General features: G+C 41.4%; 1 protein-coding gene across 4 annotated transcripts in view; it reads right to left on the bottom strand.

Annotated features, from left to right (window-relative positions):
* MTM1 (myotubularin 1) overlaps nucleotides 1–15,323 on the bottom strand; it is a 171,860-nt gene that overhangs the window by 107,129 nt on the left and 49,408 nt on the right. For all 4 annotated transcript variants that reach the window (XM_090263986.1, XM_090263985.1, XM_090263988.1 and 1 more), the window contains one exon: nucleotides 15,178–15,272. In XM_090263986.1, coding sequence (XP_090120112.1) covers nucleotides 15,178–15,272 — 95 coding nt within the window. The remainder of the gene's footprint in view (nucleotides 1–15,177; nucleotides 15,273–15,323) is intronic.

The raw sequence follows: 15,323 nt of genomic DNA, 5'->3' as shown, positions 1-15,323 counted from the left end.
AGCAGTTGGAGATTAGCATTCCATAAGCAGGTAATAGTGACATCAGCTACACAGGTGGAAAATCATGGGGATTTTATATTTAAAAACAAACAAACAAGTGTCTCAGGTTGAAGATAGGGTGGTAGGGGAATTCCCTGAGGAGTATTCCAGTGCTTGGATCAGGGTGACTGAGTTTTATGGAATGAAACTGTGCCTCTGTCCTGCTAAGTATCTAAATGGATGCAGAGGACTACACCCATTCCTTGGAATCCTGGAGACTAATGTTTTAGTGCAAGTGAGAGGCTACAAGGTTCTAAAAGTGGCAAGTGACTGAGGTGGAAAGCAAAAGAAGATGAGCCAGATGGAAAGAATCAAAGATGATTCAGAATTAGACTCAAGTATATGTGACAATGGTGGTCCCACCAAGAGATGTGATGAACATAAGAGGAGGTTCTGCAGGAAGATTAACATTGTCAATTTTAGACACACTGGGCTTGAGGTTATGCTAAGGTTAATTATTCAAGAACAGATATCCAAAAGGCAGCTGGAAATACAGAACTGGAAGAGATCCCAAAGACCCCTCAAAGTCAAAATGTCAGAACTAAACACATGCTGTTCCCCTTTCCACATTATATCTTCCTGTCTCCATGGCTGGCACTCCATCCATCCAGTTACCAAAGCTGGAAACCTAGGAGTCATCCATTATCCATTTCCCCCGCTCCATTATACTCAATCCAGTCTCTTATGTTTTCCTCTTAAATCAATCTCGAATCTGTTAACCTCTCTCCAACTTGTCCAGCAATTTTGCTGGACCATTGGATTAGGCACAGTAGTTTCTCTGCAGCTACTATTACTCCACTTACAATCTGCCCTCCACACAACAGCCTGGAGATTTTTTACAGAAGTAAATTTGATTCTATAATTCCTCTGCTTAAATCACTTCTGCAGCTTCTCACTGCTCACCTCTGAACACCTAAACCCTTAGCAGTCTACAAGGCCTGGGGCATATGGCCACGGCCACCTCTCTAGCTCATCTCTCACCGCTCACCTGACCGCCAATCCAGCCATGCTGTCATCTTTTCATGATCCCTTTGGTTTCGAAGCCTCTCATATGCTGTTCTCTCAGCTTACTCTCTCCAACCCAGCCCCTGCCCAGCATCTAGGTAACTCCTATTCATTCTTCAGACTACAGGTGAAGCATTATTTTCACTGAACAATTTTGCAGGCTCCTCAAACTGTTGTGGCCCTGTACTACCATGCAACACTTATCACAGCTTGTTGTTATATATTGTTGTGATATCTGATTAATATCTGTTAGTCCCATCAGAACTAAAGCTTCATGAGGGAGAGATTGTATCTGTTGTGTGCACTACTATATCCTAGCACCTGGCACAGTGCTTGACACACAGCAGGCTCTGAATACAAAATGAAAGATTGGTACTGGAGCTATGGAATTGGAAAGCAACTGACAATTGAGAAAGGGTGAGGTCAGAACTCTGGGGAAATAAGAATATAGGAAGGAAAAAAATGAAATACAATAAAGGCAAGAGGCAGAAAAAAGTGGAAGAGCCAAGAATGCATGGGGAAAATTACAAAGGAAGGAAGGACTAATCAGCAATACCCATAGCTGCAGAGAAGTTAAAAAGTTGAGGACTCAATCAAGGCCACTGGAACTGGGCAGTGAACAGAAGCCCACAAAATGTGAAGGAGCTAATAGATTGGAAGTGGAAGCAGCATGTGTGAACCAATTTTTTAAAAAGAAGTCTGGCAAAGAGGAAGAAAGCATAGTAGTATCAGGGGGTAGCAGGGATGCAAGAAAGTATTTTAAAATAAAGAGATCGGATCAGGTCTGTGGGGTAGGGGGTGAGGGAGGAGTCAATGAAAACCACAAATGTAAAAAACAAAATAATGGGGCACTAAGGCTCCAGAGGAAGTAAAAGGAGAAAGGAAAAAAGGCTTAAGTAGAGGGATTCGCTTTGGACAAGATGTCTAGTTCCTTCCTCTCAGATGGAGGAGCAGAAGGAAAGGATGGGTGAAAACAGACATTATCAGATGATGAGAAGGGAATTTATAGGAGCTTTTTAAGGATGACTTTTAATTTTTTTATTTTATTTTATTTTTTGGTTATTCAATTACAGGTGTCCCATTTTTCCCAAATTGCTCCCCCCTCCCAGCCCATCCCTTCTCCCACAATCATATCCCTCCCCGTTGTCCATATCCATGAGTCATTCATACACGTTCCTTGACTAGACCCTTCCCTTACTTATCCCCCTTCTCTCCCTCCCCCCTCCCCCCTACTGACTTAACTTTTCAACATAGCAAGGGATGAGGTCAGCTAAAGAACATGCAGGGCTTGTCACTGATGCAATGGGGGATGTAACGAAAATTGAATTCAAGATTAGAAGAATTGCCAAAGCAGTGATGAGAACCTTTCTGAGGCTTAAAAGCCTGAACTTGTAGTGGAAATAATTAATTATATCCATGATGTGAATTTCAACAGCAGGGCTCAGTAACCCCCAAAGTCTCAAGTTTAGGGATTAGCAAGTTGGGATGGTATGGCAATATGGGACAGGGGGACCTAGGGGATTATCAGGAATTGTTTGAAACTGAAAACAAGCATTCATTTTGTAGCAGCAATATAGGATGATTTAAGACTGAAGCTTAAAAGAATACTGTTACTGAGCAAAGCAGAGCTCATTCATGTAGCACCTTGGTGTAAGACCCAAAAATTAATATTGAGAAAAAGAGGTCTTTATTTACAATATTCCAACCTTGGGGCAGCGGCGAACACCCCTGCTCAGAGTCCTGTTCTCCCACAAAACCCAGCACTTTCCTTGTTCCCCAAAAGACTATAAACCAAAACCAAGCCCAGTAGTTCCCCATCCCTTATCTGTCAGCTCTCTCCTTCAGGATCTGGGGTATGTTGTACTCAGCCTCCATATAACAGTCCAGGAAAGCATGTGCCATGTTACAGTGGATCATGGTGAAGTCCAGGAAAGGTACAAGTCCTAAAAGACTGTCCTCTCCATATGTCCCAAGTTCCAAGAGTCCAGAGAGTCCAGGTCTGCAAGGCAGAGTCCTTGGTTTTGGAGTCAGCTGCAGTGGGCATGATCAAAGCAGCAGCATGCCTGCTTTCTTATTAGTCCAGGCTGCATGGCCAAATTCTGACTACAAAGAAGCATAGCTACTTTTTCTCATATGGCTGCTACAACCTGCTCCTCCATCCTCTTCCTCCATCATGGCACACTTTTTTCATGCTTCTCTCCCAGGCTCCTTTTTCTTACTCTGACTCTTTAATTCAAAACTGCATCACACCTTCTTTCACACCAGACCTCAAGGCAGATGGGGCAGGCCCTTCTACGTCCTTTCAAACCACATGGCTTCTTCTTCATGGCTTCCCTTAATTTTAGAGGCTGTCATTGTTATGAAAAGTATCTTAAGCCATATCATCCACACTTCTGTATCATCTACCTTTTTATTTTTTTTATTTTTTATTTTTTTTATGCTCAACTTTTATTTATTTTTTTAAATGCTTTTTATTGATTATATTGTTACAACAGTTCCAATTTTCTCCCCTTGTTCCCCTCCACCCAGCACCCCCCTCCCCCAGCAATCCCCCCCAAGTCCATACCCCTGGTTCGTAAAAATTAACTATCCCCCCCCTCTCAAATATTAGGACCCTTTGTAATCTTGTAAAGGACAATGGGCGAAGGTCTCAAGCTCCTCTAGCTGCTTCAAGCTGGACATGGTCGTCGTCCTACCTACCCTTGGGTCCAGAAAACCCTAATAAGAGTGGGGGTGTGGAGGGGAGGGTGGCCTTCCCACATGGGGAAGGATCGTGCAGACTCCAGGTCAGTTGGCTGCCTCCGGTCAACAGCGTGCTTGGTTTAACAGGCTGGTAGGCCCAGAGGTCTGAGAGGGGGAAAAACCTAAACTATTTACCTCAGCCCAAACTAAGTATAATGGGCAAAAGGGTTTTGGACAGGCGAGATGTGCCTAGCACACCTTACAAAAAAGCCTTTTTTTTTTTTTTTTCCCTAATATGGAACATTGAAAAATTAATCCCTGCCTTTTGTCATCTAGTAGTTATGGATTGAATGATGTCTTTTAACCCTTTTCGCCAAATCTGTTGCCCTCAGAACACAACAAGGACACCAGCCTGTTAAATCATCTACCTTTTTAGTGGAAAGCAGCACAGCTATTATCTAGCTATCAGCTTGCCATAAATATGCAAAGTACCTTAAAAGCCATATTAACTCCTTCTTCCATCCCCCAACCCATGGGCTGTGGGGACATTGGGGATTTACCCCCCACCCCACTTGATGGGGGACTCAAATGTTGGAAAATTTTAGTTTCAGGTAACAGTTAATAAGTTTAGTAATCAATGTATGTAAAAAGCTATTGTTTCGGGAACTGGAGGTATGATCCACCTTGACTCCAGGAAACCATAACCAGTTCCACCTTTGTGCCTTAGGAGGACTGCAAGCCATCAATATGGTATCTGAGCCACTATACTCCAGGGTGAGATGACCACCACCCAGGACACAAAGACCAATGCTCAGAGCACAAGGACCACTGCCCAGAATAGAGATGAAAGAATACTGCAGCTTTTATCTGATTAATGTTTTCCCTGAATTCCAACCCTCTTACCTATACTTTTCTTCTCCTTATGAAGAGAGTCCATTTATAATGGAATTTAAGACAATCTGTTAGGGTACAAACCTGCTGTCTTCTCACATTGCAGACCACCTAAATAAAGCGCCCATAAAGATTCAATCCCTGTCTCTGTTTATTGGGTCTGGTAGGTGACAGGCAGCACGAACATTGGCTTTTCTGGTTTCATACTCTTCCAATACCTGCAATGTGGATTCCATGTTCTTTCCTACTGATGTTCTTATGTACAGACATACTATGATACTTTATTATTTCAGTCTTTTAAAAATCATTTCACCTCTTTTAAAGAAAAGAGGTACCAAATCCACTAGACAGAATAACCCCAAGAAAGGATCTTGAAAAGTTACCAGTATATTTTCCTGAAAAGAAAAGTACTACAGGAATCTTTTTTGTTCACACTTATAATGAAGAGGTGTGGCATTCCCTCTGGGAAAGAATTCAGGTCTGGCTTTGAAATGTCCACAATGGAAGGTAAACTTTGCCTCCCTTCTGGTTGGTATCCAAGGCTTACAGCTGAAATTGCAGCTAATTAGAGATAATGGAATCTAAGTGCTGCCACACTTGTTAGATGACCAGCTCTTGTGTGGCACCTATCCAAAGCTCATTTCATAACCAGATATTTCAGAGTCTGATGGACATGTAGGCTATCCAGCCATCTTGATTCTCCAATTCCAGCCTCTGAAATGGCAAACAATCAAATTCAAAGTAAACAGACCTGTTCTTCTGGTCCCTTACAGAAATACCTTTGCAAAATAAAAGTTAGTGTGTCTTCTGTCTTTATAGAGGGCCTTGAATGGTATTCAAGAATCTTTGGGTGATACTCTGCCTGAAGAACTGAATCACTATGTTCCTATCTTTTAGATAAAACCCTAACAACAAGTTTTCCCTTGAATTTAATTGAGGAAGAATGTATTGGCAGTTATCATTGGAAAATAAAAATTGTATATACAGCAATTTCTCATCTCATGAGCTGTCTTAATTCTAGAACCAAATTATACTGCCAAGGGTTGTAAACTACTTATTTGGAAGGCTTAAAAGCCTCCATTCCTTTAGCTTCCTACACATTCCCTATATTCCATTGTATTTTTAAGGCTGTGTGTGAAATGATCAAGAGTGAGACATATCAACTTTTTTAAAAGTGTATTTTGTTTTTACAGTAGTCCCAATTATTTTTCCTTTCCTCACCTCTGCCCAGTACACCCCTTCCCTCCAGCAATCCCACCCCCGTAGTTCATGTCCATGGATCATGCATATAAGTTTTTTTGCTTCACCTTTTCCTATATTATTAACTTCCCCCTGTCTATTTTGTACCAACCAACTATGCTTCCTAATCCCTGCACTATTTCCCCATTTCTCCCCCTCCCCCCTCCTAGCTGATAACCCTCCAAGTGATCCCATATCTATGATTCTGTTCCTATTCTGGTTTGCTTAGTTGGATTTTGTTTTTATTTTTTAGATTCAGTTGTTGATAATTGTGAGTTTGTTGTCATTTTAATGTTCATAATTTTAATCTTTTTATAAAGTAAGTCCCTTTGACATTTCATATAATAGCTTGGTGATGATGAACTTCTTTAGCTTTACCTTGTCTCAGAAGCACTTTATCTGCCCTTCCATTCTAAATGATAGCTTTGCTGGATAGAGTAATCTTGGTTGTAAGTCCTTGCTTTTCATCACCTTGAATACTTCTTGCCAGTCCCTTCTTGCCTGCGAAGTTCCTTTTGAGAAATCAGCTGATAAGTCTTATAGGCACCTCTTTGTAGGAAACTCTCTGTTTTTCTCTTGCTGCTTTTAAGATTCTCTCCTTATCTTTAACCTTTGGCATTTTAATTATGATGTGCCTTGGTGTGGTCCTCTTTGGATCTAGCTGGTTTGGGACTCTCTGTGCTTCCTGGACTTGTATGTCTATTTTCTTCACCAAATATGGAGAGTTTTCCTTCATTATTTTCTCACATAAGTTTTCAATTTCTTGCTCTTCCTCTTCTTCTTCTGCCACCCTTATGGTTTGGATGTTTAAAGTTGTCCCAGAGGTTCCTAAGCCTCTCCTCATTTTTTTCAATTCTTGTTTCCTCATTCTGTACTGGTTGACTGTTTTTTTCTTCCTTATGTTCCAAATCATTGATTTGAACCCCAGTTTCCTTCCTTTCACTATTGGTTTTGTATGGATTTTCCTTTGACTCATTTAGCACAGATTTCACTTCTTCCCTTATGCGTTTGCCATACTTAAGCATATCTGTCAAGCCTGTGAGCATCTTTATCACCAGTGTTTTGAATTCTTCATCTGTTAGTTTGGCTATTTCCTCTTCTTTTAGGTTGACTATCTCCTCATAGATTAGTTCTCCCACTGGAACCTTGATCCATTCCCCCTTTTTGGGCCATACTTCTATTTCTCTTCATCTTTACAGGTTCCTGTTTTTGTTTGCTTCGGTGTCTTAGGTAGAGCTGTCGCTCCTGTTACATTGTAAGGGGCAGAGCCTTAGGTTTCATCAGTACAAGGAGAACCATTTCACCGTGTTGTGGTGCTGTCTGCGGGGGAGTGGTCTGAGAGGGAACAATGCTGCCTGCTTAGCCCTCGCCCCTTTTCCAGGCACTTCTCTCACTTTGTATGGGACTGGCACCTCTCTAGCTGTTGCCCTGGCTGTCGTTCCCAGAGTGGGTGGGTCTGCAGGTGTTCTAGGACTGTAGAGGCCCTTTAAACAAGCAGGCTCTGCTGAAAGAGTGGCAGTCACTTCCTCCGCCCAACCCCCTACTTGTTTGCACAGTCAAAAGCAATGAGGCTCTGTTTTCCCCCAGCCCTGGGACCATGAACTGTGTGGTCTGGTCTGGTTCTGGGAGTGCTTCCCACGTGTCCCTCCTGACTCCTTAAATGTGTGACTGTGCTTTCTGCTGGCTGCTGCCACCGCTGCTGCCACTGCACTGCGTCCTCTCTGCCCTGGGTGCGCCCCTCCTACCTGTCTGGATGAGTATTTCTTCTTTATAACTTTTTTTGTTGGAATTCCATGCAGCTTGGTTTTCTGGAACTTCTGGCTGTCTCCACCCTTGAGGCAGTTGTATTCCTTCTTAGTTGTGGAGGGAGACACATCGTGTCTGTCTAGGTCTCCATTTTGGCCTGAAGTTGTAGAAATACCAACTTTTGGATGGTGATTACCTCTGAAGTGAAGGGGGGGTGGGATTTCTTCAGCTGGGTGGTGGGTCCACAGATAGTTATGTTATCCTTTATAAACTCTCTTAAATATTTCAAAATAATTTTTCAAAGTGTATGTGTGGGATGGGATGGTAAATGACATTCTTGGTGCAGAAAATGGCCTGAAGGGAAGTCCAGAGGGGAAAAATCATAAGGCTTGTTTAGGGAACAAGTTTGGTCAAGATGTAGGGTGGGGCTGAAAGATCTGCTAGAGATGGAATATAGAGGTAGAGGGAGGAGTGGGGAATGGGAGGCGATGAGGCTGTATACACATTACATGGAGAACGACATATCAAATGTGTATTTGAGGAAAGGAAGTCTGGTTACATCATGGTATGATAATAGTAGATGAGTTACAGGCAGGTTGCAGAGGACTGTAAATACTTGGCTAAGGAATCTGAAATGAGGGAGGAAATGAGCCAATCAGAGTTTCCGAGGGGATATACAACATGGTGGCAGAGTAGGTGGAAGCTATGCTAACATCCTCCCAGGACAAAACTAGAATTACAACTAAATTACACAAAAATTATCCTGAATAACCAAGTGAACACCAGCCGGAGAGAAGTCTTCCAACCAGGGAAGGGAGACATTATTGTAATGGCCCAGGAGACAGGTGCTGGTAGTAAGACCTTGGGTGGCAGTGGGGCAACAGAACTAGAAATAACTGGGAAAATGTGAAGAGGACTGCAGAGGAGAAGGGAGGAGAAGGTTAGAGAAGTGGCTCCAGGGTGAATAGAAGAGAAGCAGCACCATCAAGAGAAACAAGAATGCTAAAAGAAGGAACTGGGAAGGGAGAAAGAGCTGAAGAATTTCGGTTTGGCCCTGCATCTAGGCTGCCAGGTGTAAAGTCATGGGACTTTACAAGCAGTAAGAAATGAGAAACTGGGGACAGAAGAAGGTCAGCACTAGGAGACAAAGCCAAGGGACAGGTAAGGGGTGGGGGAACATGGACTAGGGAATGTACTGGGTAGCATCTGCTTTGTATGTCAGCTGTTGTCAGATGAGATGAGAATGTGTGGGACTTTAAAGCCTTGATAAATTCAAGAAGCTTTAACATATGGTGTTATCTGTAGAGAAGTGACTGAAGCCAGGGAGTAGGTGAAGCCATGGGGTGAAAACTGAATAGAGAAAAGCATTTTGAGGACTAGGAGCTGGCAAATCTTCCATCAGGAGGTAGAAGGAGGAGCAAGACCAATCAGACTGGCATCGCCACAGAATCTGCTCCCAGTGCCTTCTTCTTCCTTTTTTTAAATTTTTTGGTTTTTCAATTATAGTTGTCCCCTTTTTCCCCCATTGCTCCCCCCCCAGCCCACCCCTTCTCCGTTGTCCATGTCCATGAGTCATTTATACACGTTCCTTGACTAAACCCTTCCCTTACTTATCCCCTTCTCTCTCTCCCCCCTCCCCCCATTGACTGTTATTCTGCTCCTTGTCCTGTTTATTTCGTTTGCTTATGTTGTTCTTTAGTTTCCTGTATTAGGTGATATCATATGGTATTTTGCTTTCTTTGCCTGGCTTATTTCACTAAGCATAATTCTCTCTAGTTCCATCCATGTTGTCGCAAATGGCAGGAGTTCCTTCTTTCTCTCGGCTGCATAGTATTCCATCGTATAAATGTACCATGGTTTTTTGATCCACTCATCTACAGATGGGCACTTGGGCTGTTTCCAGCAGTTAGCTATTGTAAACAGGGCTGCTATGAACATAGGGGTGCATAAGTTTTTTTGAATTAGGGTTTTAGGATTTTTTGGATATAATCCTAGCAGTGGAATCGCTGGTTCAAAAGGCAGTTCCATTTTTAGTTTTTTGGGTAATTCCATACTGTTTTCCATAGTGGCTGCACCAGTCTGCATTCCCACCAGCAGTACAGTAGGGTTCCCGTTTCTCCACATCCTCGCCAGCACTTGTTGTTTGTTGGTTTGTTGATGATGGCCATTCTGACTGGTGTAAAGTGGTATCTCATTGTGGTTTTTACTTGCATCTCTCTGATGGCCAATGATGTTGAGCATTTTTTCATGTGCCTATGGACCTTCTGTATGTCCTCTTCGGAGAAGTGTTTGTTCAGTTCCTTTGCCCATTTTTTTATTGGGTTATCTGTTTTCTTGATGTTGAGTTGTATAAGCTCTTTATATATTTTGGAGATCAGTCCCCTGTCTGAGATATCATTGGCAAATATGTTTTCCCATATGGTTGGTTTCCTTTTCATCTTGCTGATGTTTTCTTTTGCTGAGCAGAAACTCTTTAGTTTGATGTAGTCCCATTTGTTTATTCTTTCCTTTATTTCCCTTGCCTTAGGAGATATATCAGTGAAAATGTGGCTACGTGGGATATCTGAAACTTTCCTGCCTATGTTTTCCTCTAGGACTTTTATGGTGTCACGGCTTACATTTAAGTCTTTAATCCATCTTGAGTTTATTCTGGTGTTTGGTGTAATTTGGTGGTCTAGTTTCATTTTTTTGCACTTTCCTGCCCAGTTCTCCCAGCACCATTTGTTAAAGAGGCTCTTCTCACTCCATTTTATGTTCCTTCCTCCTTTATCAAATATTAGTTGACTGTATAGTCCTGGATTTATTTCTGGACTCTCTTCGCAGTGCCTTCTAATGGCCATCCTCCATGGTCTCAGTTCATTCTGTTTGTTTGTTTTTTGAACCCTGTAACATTTCACACCATGCTCCATTCTTACTTCTTGAGATTTTTCTCTTCTACCGACTTCCACCAAAGCCTTCTCTCAGATTTTCTACTACTGCTTCTTTCTCTTCTCCAGTGGCTCTTCTCTCCATGTCATGGAAAAATGCTCATATGTACCTTGGGTTCTCTACTCAGCCCACATCTCTTCACAAGTAATCTTGTGGATGTACATGGTTTTTACCAATACTGATATGCTAGTAACTTTGGAAGCTTTAGTCACATTTCCGACTGCTTCTGAGCTATTTCCACCTGGTAGTTATACTGCTGTAAATCCACACATTCAGACTTATTTCCCCTAGGGCTTGTCTCTCACACATTCCTTCCTCTGTAATGTCTATTTCAATGACTGGGAGCACTTCCAATTGTTTAAGCCAAAAAAAATCACAGGAATCATTCTTGACTCAAGTCTTTTCTTCAACTCCTGCCTACGATGGCCACACAAACCCTCCTGAATCTGTTAACAGATGTTCTCTCCTTTCTATCGCAGCTACGACTGTATTAGGCCCTTATTGCTTACCTGGAAAACTAAAATAACTTCCTGCCTCCAGTCTCTCTCTCCCTAATCCATCATATATGCTGCAACCTGACTTCTCTTCCTGAAATACACATCTGATATGTCATTCTCCATGTATATCATTGCCTCCCACTTCCCACTCTTCCCTCCACCTTCTGTATTCCGGCTCCAATAGATCACTAAGCCATTTGCACAGTATATGGTGTTTTTCCATACTGTTATATGTGTGATATGGAAACTCTCTCCTGATAAGCTCCTTCCACTTTCCCTTCTGTTCAGGAAATTGTTACCATTCTTCAAGACCCAGTTCAAATATTACCTCCTCTCTAAAGCATTCTATGACTCATCACATGGTTAATCATCCTCTCCCTGTAAACCTCACAATATTATGCAACCACTGTAGTCTTTGCCATGGTACACCACAATTACTCATTTCCACATTATTCATCTAGCATGGTGTTAGATTCACCACAGGGCTCAATGGAAGTTTCTGGAATAAAGATACGAAAACATGAATGAACAAAGGGTCAATTTGTCTTTCTTATCCTCTATAGTGCCTGAACCCAAAATGTTCCTGGAAGGGAATCGGAGCAATCTTCTGAGTATTACATGCCTAAAGTGGCCCCTACTGAAGTCACAAGATCAATTTCAAGGCAAATTCCTGGGCACACTTAAGAATGAAAGGTGGTTATGGGTTTTTGAGATGTGGTAAAACCACAGTGATGAGGTCTATTCCCTCCTGAGTTCACTCATCGAATACAGTTTTACTGAGCACCTACTGTCTACTTGGACACTGTGCTAGATAGGCACAGAAGACCAAAAGGACTCACCATTAGTTACGACCACAGACAAAGCAGCATATAAGACAGAATTCCTTCATTCAGCACAGCCTGATTGAGTACCTTCACGTCCCACACTATGTCCTATGTGCTGAGGGTACACCAGTGAAAGGATAAACAAGTGTCCCTGCCCTCAGACAGATAAGGAACAAAAGCTGTGAAATATATAAAACAGGAGATAGTGGCAAGTGCTTAAGAGAAACAAATAAACATGGAAGGGAGAGAGAAAGTGTTGGGAGGGGTATTATAAGCTTAGATAAGGTGGCCAGGGAGGATTTCATAACAAGTGTTAACACAGAGATGTGAACAAAGGCTGTGGGAACACAAAGAGGGAATTATTTAAGGGAAGCTGGAGAAGGCTTCACAGAGGACAAGATTTTTGAGGTAGGTTCTGAAGAATGAATAAGATGCCAACAAGAGTTTTGGAAATGAGAAGTAAGCTCGTCAGCCTAGGTCTAAGGTAGATCACTTCAGAGGCAGAGTGCAGGCCATAATGGTGGGATGAGACCATGAGGGACAGCCAGGTAGAGGGCCACCATGACAATCTAAAGAAACAACCACTGTGCTTGGAAAGCTGACTCTGTCTGAGTCAAACTGCACTTCCACTGCACTGTTTACATACCTGAAACAAATAGGTGTCCACTTAATAATGCCAGAGAGATGACAGCTCTTTGTCAAACACACATAAAAAATTCACATTTTGCTGCAGAATCTACAGTTAATGTTCTTATTTATGACTTTAAATATGAAACACTATGATTACTATATTTTTAGCCTTCTACATAACCACTTAAATGGCTTTCTTTATATGATGTTTTCTGCCATTAGCTGCTTGCTTTTATACTTGGACTAAATGCTGTGGTCAATCAAAATGTTTAGGTAAAACTTAGTTGAAGAAGAAAAAAGTTAGGAGTCAGTGTCAAATGGGCATTTTATTCACGCGTTTAGCGCTAATCCCACCTTCTAGGGTGCCATATGGAAACAAAATAAAGCTTGTTAAGTGCTCTCCCAATTATAAAAGAAATACATGCTCCTCCCGAGTGGAAGGGAAAAAACAAAGCATACCTAATTCCATCCACCCTCCAAATACCCCAAGTACTAAAACATTTGGTGTATTTGCTTCTGGCCTCTTTTCCTCTGGTAGTTTTTGTTTTGTTTTACGTCAATGAGATCACACAATATACACAATCTTGTCACAGCACCATGGTTTAAATAATATCACCAGTTCATCATCCATGACAGCATAAAATGGAACCAGGCATATGTGTGGCTAGTCAACAAGTCAAAAGTCTCAGTGGTGAAGGCACTATAACACTTGCATTAATTCTAAATTTTTGATTATTTCCCCTACATTAGCATAAAATATGTCAATCTGTCTCAATTTGACCCTTAGGAGCTACACAGGATGAGTCTAATCCCTGCTCTAGAGAAGGCACTTCAAATATTCCAAGGCATCTCTGTCACATCTCCTTTTGTCTTCTTTTCTTCACATGAAAGATCAACATTTATTTTTATCACTGCTCATATTACAGCCCCTGCACTAGCCTGGTTCCCTTTGTTTGAATGTTCACTAGCTTGTCAGTGTCCCTCTTAAAATATGGCATCTGAATTTGAATACAACACTTCAGACAAGACTACCATCTCATTTTGTCTGGACGTTATTATACTTTTCATAATTCAGCCTATAGGCCTATTAACCTTTTAATCAATCATGTCCACTTACTGGATCAAATAAGCCTAGACCCCAATTAAGACAAACTTCCTCCATCCGTTATAGATACAGCTGTCAATGTCATTTATGCTAAACTTCCTAGCCAATTAAAACTGTTTCTAACACTGATTCTGTCATCTAGCACGCTGGTTAGTTTGGTGTTTTTCACGCATTGAACATACATGCTTTTGATGTGCCCATTTGCACTGCATTAGAAAGGGTGGAGACAAAGGGTCTGCACTAAAAGACATGAACAACCACCCTCTCTGGTTGGCATCAAGCCTTTACTACACACTCTATAACTCCATCTAAGTGTACCACCACCATTCAGTCTATGTTTCTTTGTTGGGGTCTGTCATATGCCTTGATTTAATTAAGACAACATGAATAACACTCCCAATGGTTTCTTTCTTTTCTAGGTTTAAATGATTAATTCTATAATTGCTGTCAACTGTTACCAAGAGTTGACATCCAGATTCCTTCTCTGTTAATTTCCAGATGCCTTTTGCATTTTGGAAAATGAGGAACACCTGCTTAGCTCCAGTCTCACTTAGAAGCCTCAATAGATTCACATAAATAAAATACCCAATTTCAGGACCCTGTGGGTCTATGAACACTATAGAAATGAACTCCCACAACTAAGGCAATAGAAGTAATAAACAGCATTTTTCAGACTTTGGACACAATACTGAACATTAAAAAAAAAAAAAAAAGAGGCAAACTAATCTAGATTAGAACTGTCCTGAAGAAATCGCAGGGTAAAAGCAATAAAACAAAAGCGAGATATCCCCAACAGTCTCAACATCTCTTGTGTTCAAGCTGCTGTTGAGCTCTCTTCTTTATACCATTTATCTGTTTACTTCCCCTTGGTCCATCTCATCAAAATAAAGCTGTCCCTTCAGGCCAGCCTGGGCAATGGCGACCCACCACATCTACCATAGGTCCTTCTGTGACAACCATAGCAGCTATTCACTCCTTCTTTCCCTTCTGGAGCACATTGTCTCCATCTCATTGTTTCATGTTGTGGCAAGCATTTCATGGCTGTGGGATGAAAAGGTAGAGGGGCACTAAGCAATAGTCAACTTAGATCTAAACTGCTACCTGGTGCTCTGTAATCGAACACTTGGAAAGTTCTAGAGCAGTGGGCCTGAACTAGGGATTCACATCAGAATCCTCCTCTGTGATGTTTTAAAAATTACAACTGTGCCTGGACCACAGGACTGGATGTTCTGATACAACACATCTAAGGCATCTGGTATTTTTAAGTTCCACAAGTGGTTTTCCTTTGTGTTTCTGCTAAAGAACCCCTGTTCTACACCTAACTTCTCCAAACTAGTGAATGGGTACAATTACCAACCCCTCCTCACTATTATGAGAGACAAAAGTTTTTATTTTTTTAATTCACTCTATTCCTATATATACAGGTGTTAGTATTAAATAAGCTTTGCATAAGCCAAAAATTAAAAATTGAGAAGCAACTATATCTCGCATGTTAATCTGATCCACAGTCAATCTTGAAAGGTAGAAGAGAAAGAGTTTAGCATTATCTTTAACAGTTAGGGTCATCTTCATGGTCTTAGATTCTACTTACCGTTTCCAAACTTCTTAAATAAAGACGATAATTTGTGATGTAAACTCTTCCCTTAATGGGGCCATTGAAAGGACATATGTAAATAACTTCTTTGTCTATTAAGATAAAAAAAATATCCAAAAATAATGGAAATATACACCAAGATA

This window comes from Furipterus horrens, unplaced genomic scaffold (assembly GCF_987537825.1).
Source record: "Furipterus horrens unplaced genomic scaffold, mFurHor1.1.pri manual_scaffold_17, whole genome shotgun sequence".
NCBI lineage: Eukaryota > Metazoa > Chordata > Mammalia > Chiroptera > Furipteridae > Furipterus > Furipterus horrens.
This window is presented reverse-complemented; position numbering and strand designations above follow the sequence as displayed.